Consider the following 20,224-nt stretch of genomic DNA (forward strand, 5'->3'; position numbering starts at 1 on the left):
ACTGTGTAAGACTCAACTCCTATACAAAGCACTAGATCCTTGGGCCCGATTGTGATCTCACTAGTGGTGTATTGACAAATTTTAATAAGAGGATAACCCCTCAAAAATTATCCATGGCAGTCAATCATACATCTCCCTTCTACTGGCAGGCTGAGCAGTCCATTGAGGAATAGATCCCCTTTGGTTCTTCAGACAGGCAGGCCTCACCTATCTGCTAGCTTTCCCATTAGCTGATATAGAGAGTCAGGTAGAGGAGCAGGTCTCCCCGGGGTGCTATGTATTGAGAGACAGAAAGGAGGAGGGAACAGGTGGGGCAACAGGCTTCTTCCAATCATGGCTCACCAAACTCCAAGCCAGGATGGATGGGCAGGCAGGCAGCAGGTGGGTGGAAGCACTGCAGGACTCTCCCTCAGTGAAGCACAGCTTGGCCCTACCTTCTCTCCTACACAACAGGAGCTGACAATGTGGAGATGGGGGTGCAAGGCTGGCATTCTCAATCCACCATGGCCGGTGCTGGTGATAGCCGCAGGCACAAGAAGCAGGAGCCCTAGCAGCAGTTGCCATGACAACTGTAGGCATGCACCCGTGGTATGACATCTGCCTGAATGAGCAAAGCTGGCTCAGTGCCAGCCCCCAAAAGGGTAGACATTTGGGGGGCAGACCTGTGAACAGTTTTCTTGCTGCCCTTTTAAAACACAGCTGACTCCTACCCATCAGTATCACATCACAAACTCCCTGCACAGGGCCAGCTGAATTATTAAAGGGAGGGCTAGAAAAATGATTATTTGGGACATACTAACATTTGATTGACTCATTTTACAGAATATTGGGGGGGGGCACTGTGGGTCCCCCTGCTCCTGCTTCAGAAGAGGCACTTGATTTCTTGTTCCTTTCAGGCTTAGTGACCAGTTTACATTTCCAGGGCTATCTGTACCTGGAAAAGGGCTACAGACTTACCTTTTTCCTTAGCAAAAGCTGAAGTTCAACTTTATGAGCCCCAAAGCCTAACTCTGTCAACAGTGGGCTCATGCAAGCCCTCACCAGGTCATCAGTCTCTCCTAAAATTTGGTCAAATGAAGCTGATAATGAACGGTTTCAGAGTAACAGCCGTGTTAGTCTCAAGCTTATGCTCAAATAAATTGGTTAGTCTCTAAGGTGCCACAAGTACTGCTTTTCTTTCTGATAATGAACATAACTCTCAATTTAAAAAAGTTCTAAAAGTTTTAAAAATATTCACAATATATATCAAATCTGTGTCAATGCTAGTCTTCATCTTCTCAGTTCCATAAACTGCTATAATCATTCCTGCTGGTTTCAGAGTAGCAGCTGTGTTAGTCTGTATTCGCAAAAAGAAAAGGAGTACTTGTGGCACCTGAGAGTCTCTGAGTTTTCTTAGCATTAGATAAACAGAACGCACAAAATGTTCCTGTACTACAGAAATATAAAATAAAACGCCATGTTAAGCAGCATTGGTCAATTGTGACTAATCTCCTCCTCTGATGTGCTTCCCTGAACAATTAAGGGGAAAAAATTCTCTTAACCGAACAGAAAGAAGACTGCTTCTTTAACCCCCGATGACAGAAACAAATTGTTTTGCGGCTACGGGAAGAGATTTTCCCCAAATGTGCAAAACGGATCTTTCCTCCTTGATATTATACAGAGCCGCAGCACTGCATTTTCCAAGGAATACCGCTCCCAATCTCGAACAATACCAGAGATTTTTTAAACATACAGCTCTACAGTGATGTTCAACAGGTATTTTTTACTGATAAGGCCTTTTATTTTAAAACTCTCATCAAAGAACTGTCCTTTTTAAGAGGACTATCCAACCTCCAAACATTAATCTGTCCTTCCCATTATTTCTATCCAGAAATCACTTTACACTGAAATTGTTATGCTCTCTACACACTCTGTATGTTTGTGTAGTATTTTTATTACACATGTACATTCACACATATGATGGAAGTGGGAGTTACTGAAATTTAGCACTCATGAGAGTTCCAATACAGAATGACATCCAGAATACTGAAGGCTGTCTTTATCCACAAGACTGGCACAGTGGCAGTGAAAGCTTTTGCACATTGACCTTAAAATATACCTCAAGTCCCAGATGAAAGGACCGCCTCGGATAAAGGTACTTCACCCTCCTTGCCTAGTCCTTAGCTAGAGCTGCCAGCAAGAGCGCTTTTTGCTAGAGCTTCCGGCAAGAGTGCCATTTGTGATGGTTGGCTTTGTGATAGGAATACTTGTCCACTGGGAACTGGACTGAAACCAGTTCATTCATTTTACATAGGGCACCAGACCATCATCAATAATACTGTCTCTAGTTTCATTCACTTTTTTGTACTTTTTTACATGGATTTAATTTTTTCTGTAGATAAAAAAAACACAAAAATACATATAGAAATGGAATAGAACATGGTCTGTTTAATGGAATCACTTTGTTGCACAGAGTATTGAAGTTTATATGCCACATTATTATACAGGGGCTGATCCTACGAACAGCAAACATGATTCCTTCTGGGTGGAAAACCTCTCAGGTCACAGGAACGGTCTGAAGAAAGACATTTCCATGTTTTCAGTACAGCAGTACTCAACTGTTATAATAGAAATAATTAATAGTTTCATTAAGGGAGTGATGATTTTACATCCTAGGTATTAAGTTAAAGATTGTTTAATAGTGTTATTTCAGTGATGATGGATCTATTCATCCTAAGACAAGTTTTAAAATATTTTTCCTTCATATTCCAAAGAACAGTTATTTTTTTAAGACTGTGGTAACATGATTTGCCCCACATTTTTGACACATGCGCTACACAATCATCAAAGAGTGCGTTTCTGAGCAGCAATCATCTCTGAGCTGGTCCTCTCATTCTATCTAATGTACTCCCCTCTTCGTGCTTAAAGGCAAGACAAGGCAGATGCATGATTTAGTCCCATCTACACCCCCCAAAACAAAATTTAAATGGTGCTTGGGTCTTGTGCTGGCTCTCTGCATGGGAATATAATTTGCCTGTCTCACCACCAACATCACCCCCCACTATGCACCAAAGCACCTTTATAATGGGGGCTTTAAAAATATTTGTAGTTCTAATCCAAAGCAATACAGATTATTCTGACAGGTGGCTGACTGATAAAATTAACTACCAAGTTCCCATTGGCTTAGAATAATAAAATTTGGCACAGATTCATTTATTATGGCAGATGAGTACAAGGAAAATTCCAAATATGACCACTGGGTTTTCCACAAGAGGTCAGCCAAACAAAAATCAGCCTAACAAGTTACAAAAATGATATTAATTTTTTGTGTGAGGCACTCATGAGTCCTTGGAGTTCTGGAGGAATTAAGGTCATTGAGGTGACCTGCTGTATTTAACAGATTTTCGCTTAGAAAACTGTTAGAGGAATGAGTATGTCATTAATGTGATACACATGTTCACCTGAGGTATGGGTTGCTGTCACCAATGATAATTTTGGCGCCAAAATTACTCACTGGGGTGAAACAACAAAGGAACCTGCAAACCAAGGGGGGGGAACCCCCCTGGTCTTTATTCTTTCCCTATGCCAAAATTAGATCCCAACAATTGCTGCTGGACATGGTGATCTGGAACACTGAGTATTTGCAATATTGGATCAACATCACAAGGACTAATGTACCACAGCAATGAATCACTCCAAATAAAAAGTTTAATTACTCATCACTTCCGCTCTCCTTCCTCAATCTACTTGGTAAGATGATCTGCACTGCAGAGATGAAGGATTGCATCAACTGTATGCGGATCAGATCCAGCTCAAAAACAGACAGGAAGAAGGCTGTATGGAAAGGAATCCTAGATCGAAGAGCATGCTATACTAGATGTTGGTATGCTGTCCTTGGTATTGAGAAGGTGTACAGACAGAAAGAGAGGAAACCATGAGTTATATTTTCCACTTGATTTGCGCAGTAACGGCCATTTACATACCAAAAGTTAAATGCCTACATCAAGGAGAGAATAACTTCTTTACAAGTAAATGTAAACTATATGACTGTACACACACATCAAGCGGGCCTGATGACATCCATGGTAACCAGAACCTCAAGTGATTTGTGATATCAGAACCCCAACATGTATGTAAAGTCTTAGCACCGAATTCGGTCCTTGGATAGATGTACGAAGCTCACAATGCCACTTACAGCCACAGACATTAAGGCAGTGCTTAACGGAGCTGATGCTTTGGCAGCATGTGGCTGCACCACAATAGAGTGAAAAGAGAATGTGAATCAAACATTTACAGAGACTTACAGATATTGACAAATGTAATCTAGCTGTCTTTCATGTCTGTTAGTACAGGCTATTACTACAGATTAGTAAAAACAGTGGGTAATTATTCCCCAATTACTATTAATTTATGAACTGATCATTCTATTTACTTTACAGAGACTGAAGACCCACATTTCCCAACATTTATTACATTGATGTTACCTGCTCTAGGAGGAGGAGGAGGTGCATACCTGGTAACGATATGTTGTCTGTCATTGTTTTTGTGTACACATTTTCATACACCCCACACTCTCCGAATGTAACTCTTGATTCCAGTGGAGTGACTCTGACATAAAGCAATGGTGAGCCAGACCCAAACTTTCGCTTCAGAGTTAGGCTTACCCAGAAACACCCTTTCAGAGGAAGGAAAGTTACAGGGCCAGATTGCAGCTCAGCTAGAGCAATAGCACAGAAGTGTAAAAGGGAACAAAGCTTCCCCTCACGCTGGCGCATTGGTTACCCACAGCATGGGAAGGAAGCAGACTCTGCAGAGCCACTACATTCCCCCCAACCCACTCTTCACGCAGGTGGGCAGAACAGGGCAGTGGCTGGGGAGAGCTTTGACTCCATTCCTCCAACGCACCAGCCAGCATACTGCCCAGGAATGCCAGGGAATATATGCTGCACAGGAAAAGACCCAATGCATTTTGCTCCTGCAGCGATGGAAAGGGAAGGGAGATTGTGACAACATGAGAGTGCTACTGGAGCAGAGTAATGGCATACTGCTTTTCTACTGTGGGCTCATGGCAAAGACACAACTGAACCTAGAGTAAATAATTTTGAAGTACAAAATATTTTATGGTCATACTGGTATTTTGCATGTGCACGGGCACACACACACCCACACACATACACACACCCCACTTTGGCTGTGCTGAACATTTTGCCTTTACTGTGTGTTCTGAGTAAAAATATTTTTCAGCACAAGGAATGACACATGACAAAGTATGCAACTGCCAATTACACCCATAATGATATTTTCCAGCCAGAATCTTATAGAAAGAAAGAAAGAAAGAAAGAAAGAAAGAAAGAAAGAAAGAAAGAAAGAAAGAAAGAAAGAAAGAAAGAAAGAAAGAAAGAAAGAAAGAAAGAAATTTCTTCTTTTCAGAGGGGGCAATACTTCTTTCCTCTCCATAGATCACAAACATACAATGCTCTTTCTAAAGTGTTCTCATTTCCCTTTCATATTATTCCAAGTCAATCAGGGCCAGATTCTGCTACCCTACCTCACACTGAATAGTAATATATTCCATGTATAGGACCAATAATTTCAATTGGGCTGCTTGTGGAGTAAGGTGCTACTCACTATATGAGCAGGTGTAGCAGAATCTGACCATCAGTGGTAAATTCCCCTTTAAATACAGCATCGCTATCAAAAGCCAGCACAATTAATGAGTCATTCTACAAGAACACCATTTTTGGTTATGAGGCAAACAAAACAAATCAATGTGCCCAAATTCAAAGATTTTAAAAAATCCCCTATATAAAAACCCTTGGATTTTATATCATAACATGACATTTCAAATATTCTTTAGTGATCTCATTTATTTCCATGTAACTCATTTTACCATTGATTAATAAAGTCTTCTCAAAATAGCAATAGTTTTCAGGATGTCTTACAAATCCAGAGGTTGAGATGGTTCATACAGAATCCCAAACAAAACTATGCATTACAAATGCAACAGTTCTTGTTGCAGATTCTCAAGTGTATGTAGAAAGAGCAAGGAAAGCCACCACAAATCACCCATGTTACTTGTTCCATTATTACTGCTCAGAATAAATTGCCTGATCATACATTGTGGACTATATTTAGGATAAAGTACACAGAAGACATCCTGTTTAAGACAGGAAAGAAATGTAAAAGATGCCTGTACTTTCCAAACAGAATTTAAACAAAACTGATGTCGATGGAAATGTTTTTTTCTTTTCCTTAGGATATATCAAAGGGGATTATAAACATAATCCCACTTACTTCCATTCAGTGAGAAGAAAGAGAAATCAGACAGCTATCCATTAGGGGGAAAGACTTTCATTAGCCTGTAAGACTAATGAATACAGTGATAAAAATCGATTCCTGTAAACTTTGTAATCTGTTTAGCACATACCTTATTCTCAGTAGAAGGGAGAACACTCATCTGAGGATGTAACACTATAATGAAAATCTCAGTTAGGCACTTTTTACTTCAGTGTGTTTTACTGGACATATTTTCATGCTGTCAAACACAATATTTCATAGAAGAAAGTGGTATTACTTTCTAAAAAAGGGCTATTTTATTGTGTTTTAAAGATGCTCAGATAGGTGACTCTGAGAATGGCATTACGGGGTTGTTCATTGACTCTTCCATAGGTGCTAGAACTAGGGGTGCTACCGCAACCCCTGGCTTGAAGTGGCTTCCATCATATACAGGATTTACAGTTAGGTTTAATGGCTCTCAACACCCCCATTATAAAAATTGTTCCTGCACCTGACCTCTCCATGATTTCAGTACCAAATTGGGTCAGTTTTCAACTACATAAAGATCATTCAGCCATCCTTCAAACTTGGCCCAGGGTATGGAAGTCAAACTTGGCTCCTCCCTTCATGTACATCATAATCTGTAATGTGATGATTTCAGGACAAAATTATTTATGTATTTCTTTACTACATATCCAGAGACATAGGCATTTCCCAAAATTTAAAACACAGACTCCACCTGGAAACGTATCAGGATGCATTGCATCTCTCGGAATATTGCTGTTAAATGTACACTGCATAATGCACTACCCACCAGCTTCAGCCACTTAATGCATTTTCAGAGCTTCCAAATGGTCTCAATGTGTAGCCTCCTACCAAGGAACAAAAAAATGTAAGTCATACTTGGATAATGGGATACTGTATCCCAGGAAGCAATGAATCTGAAAAAGATATGGGGCTGTGGCAGACAATCGGCTGACCACTATGATGCTGTGGCAAAAAGGGATAATGCAATCCTTGGATATATAAACAGGGGGATTTAGAGTCAGAGTAGAGAGGTTATTTTACCTCTGTATTTGGCACTGGTGCAACTGTTGCTGAAATGCTATGTCCAGTTCTGGTGTCCACAATTCAAAAAGGACGTTGATAAATTGGAGAAGGTTCAGAGAAGAGCCAGGAAAATGGTTAAAGGATTAGAAAACTTATCCTACAGGGATAGACTTCATGGAGCTCAATTTAGTTAGCCTACGAAACAGATGGTTAAAGGGTGCCTTGATTACAGGATAGAAGTACTTATATGGGGAACAAATATTTGATAATGGGCTCTTCAATTTAGCAGAGAAAGGTATAATATGATCCAATGGGTAGAAGTTGAAGCTAGCCAAATTCATTCTGGAAATAAGACAGACATTTTAAACAGTGAGAGTAACTAACCACCGGAACAACTTACCAAGGGCCATGGTGGATTATCCATTACAGGAAATTTTTAAATCAAGATTGGATGTTTTTCTAAAAGATACACTCCAGGAATTGTTTTGGCGAGGTTCTAGGGCTTTTGTTGTACTGGAGATGAGACTAGAGGATCACAATTGTCTTTTCTGGCTTTGGAATCTATGAGAAATGTGCATTACTGACGTCTCATTTCAAAAAGTACAAAGGCACAAATCATGGTAGCAAGGTCAATATTGAAAAGAAAAGGTCATGCTCTTCTAGCCAGAGGGATGCAAACAAACCCCTACCTTTTTGATTAAAGCTCCTTTCTGATCTTCCCAAAACATCCCTAGATCTCATAAAGCTCCAAGAATAAAACCTGAGTCACAAATGGTAGGTGCACGCCCTCAACCAGTGGTGGAGATGTTACCCTTCCCAACTCTTCCAGTTGCTTTTCCCAACTCACCAACTTCATTTCGGTCTTTTCTGAATTATGCCCTCTTGGATTTTATAAAGACACCAGGTTGATTTATTTTGATGCACCAACTGGGACTGATATGATGGAAACAGAGAGCTAAGTGCACACACAGCATACTTTACACTAGTTCTTGGCTCTTAACAGCACGTGTGTAATCTAACAGTCTTCATATTATGCCCTGATTGACACCTGTGCATTACATTACTCACCTCATTACTTTTAGTAAATTTGCTCAGATTGGAACTGACAATACTAAAGAAGGAATAAAATCCAATTAATTCTTCTACCTGCTTTGATTCTGTAGAACTAAATGAACTAAGATGCAGTAAAAACTTACGTTTGTAACTAAAGGAAACAGTTCTGTTTCTGTGTTATGATACACACAGAAAGCAGAATTGTTCATTAAGTTTTATATAGTCACTTTTCAAAATAATATGTCTTTCAATAACACAGTTCCCTCAACACAGATACACATTAAAAAAAATAAAGGCAGAAGCATTTTTAAACCACAACTATTGATAAAAGAAAGAATAATTCTTCATGCTTGAGAGGTTTTTATGCTCACAGTTAGTACCAAAACTTCAAGAATAGTGATGTGCAGTAGTTAGTGTGTCTTTAGGTCTTTTCTGATCTTAATGTTACTGATGTTTCCAGACCACCAAGTATAAAATTGAAACCAGGCAGTTTGTCCCAATTATTTTAATGGGAGACAGTTACCAGAGCCCATTTATTATAGAATGAAGTTCCATCACAACACATCCAAAATCCAGTGATAAAGAACATTGAGCTGATGGGCCAGATTATGCCTTAGTGTAAGTGGATGCAACTCTACTGAATTTAGTAGGTTTGCATCCATTTACACCAGGGCTGCATTTGGCCTTGTAAAGAAATTAACAAGGAAACAGAACACAATTCTGGATAATGTTCTCACTCCTGCAGAGCTTCCTAACTGCTTAATGGCAAAGAGCCAGGCTCTGAAATCAATAGCATTACTTCACATTTAAATAGGTTCTAACTGAGGTCAGAAGCTGGCCCAAAGTGCAAGTCTCAGGGCCAGTTCCTGCATTCCTTGTGAAGCCTTTGAAGTCAATTGAAGATCTGAGTGCATGAGGAATGCAGCATCAGGTTTCTAATTTGGAATACACTTGATTTTGTCAGCATATCACAAATTTAGCTCCAGCATTTAAGATCGAAGTTTTACCAAATTTAAAATTGGACCAGATTGGGCCTTAGCGATGTGGATCAGTTGCCAGTGTCACTTCACCCTTCCTCCACTGCAATTTTTTGTTTTTGTTTTTTCTTTGAACTGTTTGGTTAATGTATTTGCTTGCTTGTATGCATCTCCTTTTCAATTCACATCTTTGCACGTTGGGACCAGTGGGAGCCAATGAGCCTCAGAACAACTTAAATCTTTGAACCACCAAATAGACTGAAATGGAACATTTACTACATGCTCCCTAACTAATATCCTGTAACTACTCTAGTCAACGTCATTACCTCCTCTGTATATTAAGACTATTAAACACTACAGAATTACGGTACTATGATGATAGTAGTTCCACAGAAATCAGTGGGATTTAATACTATTGGAATGGCTCCATAATACACAGTCTGCTAAAGGCTATAAAAAGTAGTTTCCATCTGCAGATATGAGCAATAGATAATATTCTAAAACTCTTTCAAATTAAAAACAAAAATCTATAATTAACTGATTCTGCAACATGGATTATTGGTCTGAAACATGTTCATTTTAATAATCACTGGTTTTTATATAGAAGCTGTTTTAAAGGAGGATTTAAAGCTCCTGATTTTGCAAAAATACCAGAAGAAATTTGCCATTCCCTAATATACAACAAGGCTAAGGCTGGGATTTTCAAAAGATCCTAAGAGTCAGGGACCTAAATCCCATTGACACTGAATAGGATTTGGGCACCTAATTTCCTTTGGCTCCTTTCAAAATCCCAGCCTAGATTCTTCATTATGGATGGGATTTTAGAAAGCACTTAGGGTTGGTCAAACTCTGCTCCCATTGAAGCCAATTGTAAGGTCTCATTGACTTCAGTTGGAGAAGGTTTAGATCAATGCTGCACATTGACTTCAATGGGAACAGAGTCAGGTCCATGTTGTGGTCTTTTGAGAATCTCACTCTGATTGTCAGGCAATAACATTTGGATGTATCAAATTTCTTGCACAATTGCCAGCTATGAACAGTCTCAACATAGCACATAGACCTTTGAATTAGTATCAAAACTCTCACCTTCTTGGGGTTAGGCTTTCCTGATAACTGAAGAACAAAAATACAACTGATACTTAAGTTTCCTCCCAAACTTGACTATTACAATGTTTTATCGGAATATGAGCTTCCAGTGCATCGTTGCAGCCAAAAGAAATAATGCGATCCTTGGATATACAAGCAGGGGACTCGAGTAGAATCAGAGAGGTTATTTTCCCTCTGTATTTGGCCCTGGTGTGAATACTGCTTGAACACAGTGTCCAAGTCCCCACAATTCAAGAAGAAAATTGAAAAACTGGAGAAGGTTCAGAGAAGAGCCACGAGAATGGTTAAAAGATTAGAAAACTTGATTTATAGTTACAGATTCAAGGAGTTCAATCTATTTACCTTAACAAAGCAAAGGTCTAGGGGTGACTTGATTACAGTCTCTAAGTACCTACATAGGAACAAATATTTGATAATGGGCTCTTCAATCTTGCAGACAAAAGGTATAACATGATACAATGGCTGGAAGCTGAAGCTAGACAAATTCAGATGGTAAATAAGGTATACTTTTTAACAGTAAGGGCAATGAAACAATGGTATGGTACATGCTGGGAGAGTGGGGAAGGAGGGGGGAACCCTTCACCCAGACATCTTGGAATGCAAAAGAATGAAAATCACTGAGCCATATCCTCCCTTGCCCTTTTATGCAGTACATGGAGAGGGGAGGAAGGACAGGCACAAGGAGCCTTGCACTCAGGGGCACACAGGCACTGGTTCATCCCTACTCCTTCAGGGGCACATGGCACCCCAAAGAGAATGGAGAGGTATAGATACAAGGTGGGGCCATAGCTCTGCCTTTCACAACAGCACACAGAGGGGGCAACTGCACAAGGGGGAGCATGTTGCATCCCATAAAGGAGTACACTAGTGGGAGCACTTTACTTGCCTGGCCACAGTGACTTCCCACTGCTCTCCCAGTGCTCTCCCTGGGAGACAAAGAGCTCTGTACTGCTCCTTGCCTCTGAGCTATGCCTTACCAGCATGTGAGAGCCCTTTACACATTGTATGGCACTTAGTTCTTCCAGCCCATCATAGCACACACGTGAACTATAACTAACCAAGGAATAAAGCCTAGAGCTAGGCGACGAGCAGATTTTTCAGATCGTTGGCAATTTAAAAAAAAACTGCTTTGGTTTGGATCAAAAACAAAAATTGTGAAACACTTTCAGCAAATTGAAAAGTTAAATAAAAATTTGTTTTGGTTTGACCAAAACCAACCATTTAAAAACATTTTTGAATTTCAAATAAAAGGAAATTCTGAAATGAAAAATTGTTTCAAGACAAAAACAATCAAAACATTTCATTCTCAGATTTTCAAAACAAAATGTTTTGATTTCCCCTCTCCCCCCAAAAAATGAAACGTGTGCCTTATTTTTCATTTGAATTTGTGACTTTAATTTCCACCCATTGGTTCTTCTTATGCTTTTCTCCCAATAATCGAGTCACTTCTTAATCTTTTTGATTAGTTAAATTTTGAACAATCCAGAGAAATCAACATGAATTCACTAAATGTTTCGATGTCAGCAAATCTGCATTTTTCACTGAAAAGTTTTGGCTAAAAAATTTCAACCAGCTACCAGAAAGAGTAGATCTTTTGACTAATTTTCTTTGCAACCATTGAGTTCCTTTCACATAACATTTGTTAGTGTGTGTTTCTGTATATATAAACATAAAACACAACAGTAAAATGGCTGTGTCCTGCTATAGAAAGACTTCCTAGCTACTTTTTAGATTCCTCACTGTTGAAGAAACAGACATTCCAGCAAAGGGAGTCTCTGGATTATAGCACTCCATTGCTGGAGAATACAGAATCATAATTACACCATTTTGCTAACCCTGCAGGCAGGCAAAGAGTAATTTTCCTGGATATCAAGCTGTACCTTGACTGCTTAGCACAATTCTGCTAGCAATATAACTGCATGCTATTCATGTGATGAATCTTATATTGAATTTTCAAGTCCATTGTTTTACAGACAAAAAGTATAAGGAATGTATAAAATTATGCAGAGGTGTAAACCTCCCTAGATTTTATATGCAACTAGTAACACAATTCATAGAGGAACACAGAGCCAATCTGAGCCCCACAGATTAAATCAGAAAAAGTAGATTTTTTAAGAGCTAAGACTCAGTTGGTCCTTAAATATGATACTTTCATTCAAAACTGATTTTTTTTGGTAGGGTACCAAAAATTTTATCTGTCACAAACAGGTAATGATTTGGGCTTGCTTTGGCACGTTGTGTGCGCAAATGCACTGAACCAGAGAATTACTGCAAGGCGGTTTTTTTGGGCGATGTAGAATACCTCCCAGTCATACAGCATCTATGTACACCTGCCACAACCACATCAAGTGCTGTGTCCCCACAGGGGAGTAAGGATGCACCAGTACCTACATGCACCAGTACCCATAAGTATAGGGGCTGAAATTCTGCCAGGATTCTATACAAATTGCATAAGCATAGGTAGGAAGGCCCCTTACACAATCCCCACAACCCACTGTGCACATGTCCAAGGGTCCAGCAGAATCTCACCTTTAAGGTTTTTGTTGTTTGGGTTTTTTTGGGGTGCGGAGGGTGGAAGGCTAAACAGATTTCAATTCACGGGATGATCTTAATTATATTTTTATTATTTTAAGATTGTTAACGTTTTTCATCTATGCTTTCACCTCTGCAATCTGACAAACAAGCAATACATTCCAGGCTATCAACTACAATGCCCAAGAATGAATAAACTACTGATGCAGAACAATTACTTTGATATAATTTTAAAGATGTATGCTCATATATTGTTTGCATGGAACACATTACAATATGGATTGGGAAGACATTACATTAGAAAATTGACTCAGTAGAGTTATGGGCCCAAGACAGAGTTGCCAAGTGAGTTTTTCCATCGATTTTAAGGCCAGAAAGGACCATCTGATCATCTTGTCTGATCTCCTGTATAACACAGGCCAGCGAATTTCATCCAGTTGCCTCTGCATTAAGCCCAGTAACCTGTTTGACTAAAGGATACCTTCCAGAAAACATCCAATCTTGACTTGAAGACACCACGAAGAGATGAAGACTCCACCTCTTCTCTTGGTAGTTTATCACACTGGTTAATCACATGCACTGTTAAAAATATGTGCCTTATTTTTCATTTGAATTTGTCTGACTTTACTTTCCACCCATTGGTTCTTCCTATGCTTTTCTCCCCATAATCAAGTCACCTCTTCATCTTTTTGATTAGTTAATTTTTTTCCCCTTTAGCAAAAATTGTATGCACATTTAAGAACATGGGAAAGAAGTTTCAGTAAACTCATTGAACACTATGGCATTCCATACATTTACCGAATAATGAAGTATTATCTGAAAGCACTGTTTTTAAAATGTGCCTAAAGCATCCCTAATAAAAAATATGTAATTTATGTTGCCAACCACTGAGTCAGTAGCTAATTTACCAATGAAAGTGATTTAGAAATTTCACACCACCAGATATACGACCCAAGAGCATATGCGACAGGAGAATTTAATTTTATTTTGACTCTCGGTCTTTCCTTAAATAGTGTCATTTGGGAAAGTGATGACAGCTATCCACCGGTAGAGCATACTCAACACTTCAGGACTTCAGATAGTGAACTGCCAAAGTAAATTGAGTTGTCAACTACCCACATACTCTTTAGGTCTCCAGTAAAAGCAAAAGCAAGGGCTGCTTTAACAGATTTTACTTGCGATTGGGTGCTTTTCAGACATTTGATGTGAACCAACTTTTCCTCTCACAGGGACCAATTCAAAACAGACCACTTCTGGCTACTCATGTACAAAACATAGAACTTTCCTAATGACACAGCCTTCATATATATGTAAATTCAATGGAACACACCAAACTGAAATATTTGTTTAAAATGGCATATTAAAATATTACAAAAATATGTATGACTGCAATAGTATTTCCAGAACTCAGCTGTGCTGACTTATCACAGTGTGTTTAGGGTTATTTGATTAACCAAAAGAAAACATGGACTAAACTGCCTACGGTTTCACTCTGAAAGAAGCTCTCTATTCTGGACAGAAGAGTGAGCTATGAATCATCCACTGGTCCTATACTTACACAGAAACAATAATCAACTATATGAGAACAGCATCCAGCAGCACTGCTATAGTTCAGAATCGGTCAGTGTTTCTATTATATATCCCTGTTTTGAGAGGTTTATAAATTGGCATTAAAGTATATTTGCTCTAGGCCAAAATTTGGCATGAAAGGGCCTAATTCAGAAGAAAATTTATTGAACAAATTAAACCTCCCCCAACGGTCTCTTTAGCCATTCTTAATTAATGTAAATGTTGGGGAGGTAGGAAAAGTTCTCTAGTTTTGATTTATAATTTTGAGTTTCCAACTAAAAAGGGTTTAACTGCAGAAACATAAGCAAGAGAAGAGGTACTTGTGTGGGGTGACTCTTGATAGCTCGGGGCCCACTTTATTATTATTTTTAAATAATGCGGTATCATAAGGTGTCACCACCTAATACTTTCTGCTTTAAGTTTTTTATCACATTAAGAAACTGATTTGTCCACAAGAGTCTAATCACTCTGGATTAAAACCTGAGGTCCTTGTACAGGTCCTTAGTCCTTGTACAGGCAAACTCCATTGGAGCAATAAACTGAATAAAAACGGAAGAAGGATTTTGGGGTTTGGACTTTTTTCCTCACTACAAAAAAATAAGAAAAGGAATAAGTCATTTAAATTTGGAATGCAGAAAAGGGAACGAGAAGACTGAATAGGGTATGGACCAGAGTTCTGGTAGCAGAGATGGAGGGAAACAGATACATTTACTTCACGGGAAGAAATGACAACCCTCTACTAAGAAAAGGAGTACTTGTGGCACCTTAGAGACGAATTTGAGCATAAGCTTTCGTGAGCTACAGCTCACTTCATCGGATAAATTTGTTAGTCTCTAAGGTGCCACAAGTACTCCTTTTCTTTTTGCAGATACAGACTAACATGGCTGCTACTCTGAACCCTGTACTATAACTTATGTGGATGATACAAATGTATTGACAGGCTGTACAGATATATATTAAAAGACAATTCCTGTTCTGAAGAGCACGCACTCTAAATAAACAAGACAGAAAGAGTGGAAGAAAAAAGTATTATTTCAATTTTATAGATGGGGAACTGAAGCACAGAAAGTAAGTGACTTGGCTGAGATCACACACAATCTGTGACAGATCTGAGAACTGAACCCAGCTCTTCTTAGTTCAGTGCCTTTACCACAAAACCTCTCATTCAATTTCTATCCTTCCTCTCATTCAATTTATAGCTACAGATAAATAGTTTCCCAACAGCTATTAACTAAGAACCAGCTCCATAGTCTGCAGTGCAAGAAACTGGAAAATAAATACTCAGTATCTACTTGATAGGCATGGCAGTCAAAGGCAAAGTCAAAGGCTTACTTTGTAAAACTAATAACCACTCATTACCCAGGACGACACGACTCCTCTCTGCGGCGTTGCCAGGAGCGCTCCATCCAGAAAGGTGAAACAAATAACCTAATGTTCAGTCTGTATGAAGTAACTTATAGGTATCAGGTAAACCTTGTATTGAAAAATTGATAAGGGTTAGAGTGAGTGAAGAAAGACAAACACATATTGGTATGGAAGAAACAGAGGGAGAGGGAAAGGGGATCTATATCTCATAATGCAAATAATTCCTGGAATTAACAACTTTTTCTGTTCAAACTACTGTTGTATCCATTTATCTAATTAAATCAAAATCTGCTGATTCTGTTCTGCCAACCCACTACCCTTTCATTTCTCAAATCCCCTTTAAAAACTAACTTCTTCCATGACGCACAGATGAAGAGCATAAATAATAATTATTGGGGGTTTTTAATCCTTTTTCTTAAATCACCAAGTCATGAACGTGACCCATGCTGAGTAACTATGTGATCTTATTGCTGGACACTGTCCTTGCTCATTCTTTCCGTTCCCTGCTGCTTGTTACTATATTTGTGATATCATGTCTAAAATGATAAGTTCAGCACATCAGGGCAGGGACTATGGTCCTGGTCATGTGTTTGAAGGATCAGAGCCTCAGACCGTTTGTTTGCACTGTGAAGTACCGAGCACAGTACTACTACTAAATTATTATAAGTACTAGTTATAGATCAAAAAAGACTCCTAGGCAATTTGTACAGTATTACAACCACTAATAAAAAAATAAGTATCTCACATACAAATACAGGGAAAGCGAAGAAGCTATATTTATTGCATTGTATTTCTCAGGGAAGTACGAGTTTTTACAAGGTCAACCAATACATGCCATGATTTAGAGGATAAAAAAGATTTTTTTGTAAATAGCAACCCAATACATCTCCCAATGCATGTAGTTCTTTTATTGGTTTTGTAGACTACAAGTGTGCTCACGTGTAATTATACTTAATGCATGAAACATAATGACAAATGCAATAGAAATTTAGGGCCCAATCATGCAAGTAGGTGAGTAAGTAATGTGATATGGGTTGCTAATATGTGTATTTATGTTGGCAGGATCACACCCTTCGTGGTAGTATGGCTTTCTGTTGTCACCCTGACCTTCTTTATTTTAAGAAATGGTGAGAATAAGCTTAATCGGTTTTAAAATACACTAGTAAATGGAGTCATGCACTTTACTGCGAAAGCTGCTTAATAAATGTATATGACATTTGGTATCTCATAAGACAATTCTTGCACAGTTTAATGCTTTAGAACATCTTAAGTTATTGTACATAAAGACCAATTGGGGTGTATTACATTGTGAATTATATACTTACAGCCACTAAATGCATCACACTTTGATATATGCTAAGTAACCAGAAGATTTTTTTAGTCCTTCTTTGCAATCTACACTTCACTTAGAGATTTTTGAATCATAAAAGCATCCATGGAGAGAGATTTAAAAATCATTGCAATAAAATATTTGTTTAATAGAAAGTGATGGCTTAAATGCTACAATATGTTCCTTGAATATCTTCACATTAAATAGTAATTGAACAAAAAGCCTCCTGGTCCTGTTCAAGGGCAAGTCCCACAAAGCTCCTCATTATCGTAATTTCCAACTTAGAAGCCAAACTGAATAACAAGGAATAATTTGCCAATTAGAACTTCCTGCTCTTTTCCCTTTATTCCTTAAACACCATTCAGGGGCTGAACCAGTCAAACACTTTTAGCTTCAAAACTGCAACTGAAAGAATTTAATTTGTCTCTCTCCATGGTGAACCTGTCAAGAGGCAGCCGTGATGCATACCATGTCCCAACACAACAACTGCCCTTAAATACGCAGAAATGGGTTTCCATGCAGTTGCATTACCTGGGGTTTCCTTTTCTCATTTCCTACCATTCTGCTTCCATTATGGGAAAAAAGATGATTGAGCTTTAAGACTTCTCATCAATGATTTTTGACATCTTGAAATGTCCCAGGGACAGAACCTGTCTCTTGCGAATGGAGAATTTTGCAAATCAGAGGTACTAACGGATGAAACAAACAAGAAAAAATGCAGAGAAGAAACAAGGTTGCATTCAATTGATGAAAACTGCAAGGATGAGTCCACTTCCATAGAGATTTACAGCTTGAAAGTAGAGAAAATTACATATGACTCTGCAATATTTCTTTTAGAACGTAAATTCTAAATGACACGACCTTTCAAAAGCCTAATTACAGCCCCCAAATGAGAGGCAGAATATACGAGTACCGAAGTTTGGCTCAGATATAGGACTGAGATTACTCTCATTCTGCCACAAACTTTTCATTGGTGCAAGCCACTTGGACTAACATTTTCAAAAGTGACTACTGATTTTATATGCCTCAATTTTAGTGGAAGCAACTTAAGACACTTCCGCATACTTTTCAGAAATCCTGAGCACCCAGGAACTCCCACTGAAGAAAAAGGGAGATGTAGACATCTCAGGCTGGAGATCCAAAAGCAGAAAAACTCAAAATCAGTTGTTACTTTTGAAACACTTGACTTTAATCTGTCTCTGCCTCCATTTCCACTTCCAGTCAATGGCAGAATGTTGAAGCTTGACAAATTTAGACTTGAAATAAGGAGCAATATTTTTTTTTAATCATCGGAACAACTTACTAAGGATTGTGGTGGATTCTCCATCGCAGACATTTTAAAATCAAGATTGGATGTTTTTCTAAAAGATATGCTCTAATTCAAGCAGGAATTAATTCAGGGAAGTCCCATGACATGTTTTATGCCACAGGTCATACTACATGATCAAAATGGTCCCTTCTGGATTTATAATGTGTGATTTTTAATGAAAAATGGGGATAATAAAACATCCCTGTCTCCCAGAGTGTTGTGAGACTAAATTCATGCATTTGTAAAGCAATTTGAAATGCCCAGATGAAAGGCACTATATAATGGAATTGAAAAGTATAGTCATTACAAAAATTCTACAGATCTAAATATATTTACAAATATATTTTAAAACAAGATATTTGAAACTGGTCCCCCTCTTTATCTACGTGCCGGGACCTACTGATTTACTGAAATCCCAGATAACATCACAATCATCTAGAGCAGAGCATCCTATATCCTTTCAATCCTTATAATAACATTAACTCTCCACATTTAAAGAGGAACTGCCCGTTAAACATTTTTTTTAAAATGCATACGTATGTTCAATTTTTGTGTCTAAATGTTTACCCTCTTTTGGGCCATGTTGCTATATTGTCCCCTCACAAGTAAACAATAAGTCAAGTTGGCTTTTTCCTTTATTTATTTACAAAAGCTTTCAGTATAACAACTCAACCTGAGAGAACCTGATATTTTTAGCAGCAATCCTCTATTTGAAGGAAACAAAAGAAGAGGGATAAAAGTTTTTAGATCTAATGCACTAGAATGGGGTCAGGGCTTGGAGGTCAAAACCAAGCCTTGAATTGTCACCACAGGCCTTGAAAAACTTTCTGTGTTATCTGGGAAGAAATAAAGGTTTCAAAAATAAGTTAAAATCACTAATTTTGGAAGTTTTGAACCTGAAAAATTCTCTTGGAGCTCTGGCAGATTTATTTAGGGTTTGAGAGTCCCATAATTACATTCATCCTTTTATAAAAGTGACAGCTGTCTGAGCTACATTGTCAAAACTTGTTAACAGCTTCTCTGGCAGAATTTGAATTTTAGAGAGACAAGGCGGGTGAGGTAATATCTTTTATTGGACCAACATATTACTTCACCCACCTTATCTCTCTAATATCTTGGGACCAACATAGCTAGAACAACACTGCATAGAAAAATTTGCATATGTCCAAACTGAGTCTCTTACAGTTCTGAGACATCTCTTCTGTGGTTTCCTTTAGATGATTTTCAATAAAAAGTTGTAATTTTATGTTGGCTGTATAAGCTTCTCCCCTCATCCCCCCACCAACGGTTTAAGTTAAATAGTCCTGCTGCAAAGGGAATGATTTTAAAATATAAAAACATGAGTCTTTCCCACTCTAGATATACTGTGAGACTAACATGGGTTGAACCATTCACACTGGTGATTCTCTGATCTTCAGACTCCCAAGTCTCTCCTGCTCTCTCTCCTGAAGCTCCAAAAACACAGATCTCTGCTGCCTCTGCTCAATCGTCTTCTGATCCTTTCCTGTTCCCTCTGATACCATCACTTTTACGAAGAGACTCCACAATACTTCCCCAACCCCATTGGCTGACACACTCCCAGAGGGAATAGTAATAATTGAACAGAAATGCAAGAGCAGCATCTTTCTGACAGCTTGAACCCCACTTGCATCTCACACTCAGTGTAGCTGAGTGAGG

The 20,224-nt window shown here is 38.6% G+C and overlaps 1 protein-coding gene across 1 annotated transcript in view; it reads right to left on the bottom strand.

The window, feature by feature from the left end:
• Nucleotides 1-2,522: 2,522 nt before the first annotated feature.
• The window catches only part of LOC144930472 (collagen alpha-1(XXV) chain-like), a 148,148-nt gene continuing 130,446 nt past the window's right edge, over nt 2,523-20,224 (bottom strand). The window contains exon 3 of the mRNA XM_078852408.1: nt 2,523-2,597. Within this exon, the coding sequence (XP_078708534.1) occupies nt 2,542-2,597 (56 nt within the window). The 3' untranslated portion in view covers nt 2,523-2,541. The remainder of the gene's footprint in view (nt 2,598-20,224) is intronic.

The sequence above is a fragment of the Lepidochelys kempii genome, chromosome 4 (genome assembly GCF_965140285.1).
Source record: "Lepidochelys kempii isolate rLepKem1 chromosome 4, rLepKem1.hap1, whole genome shotgun sequence".
Classification (NCBI taxonomy): Eukaryota; Metazoa; Chordata; order Testudines; family Cheloniidae; genus Lepidochelys; species Lepidochelys kempii.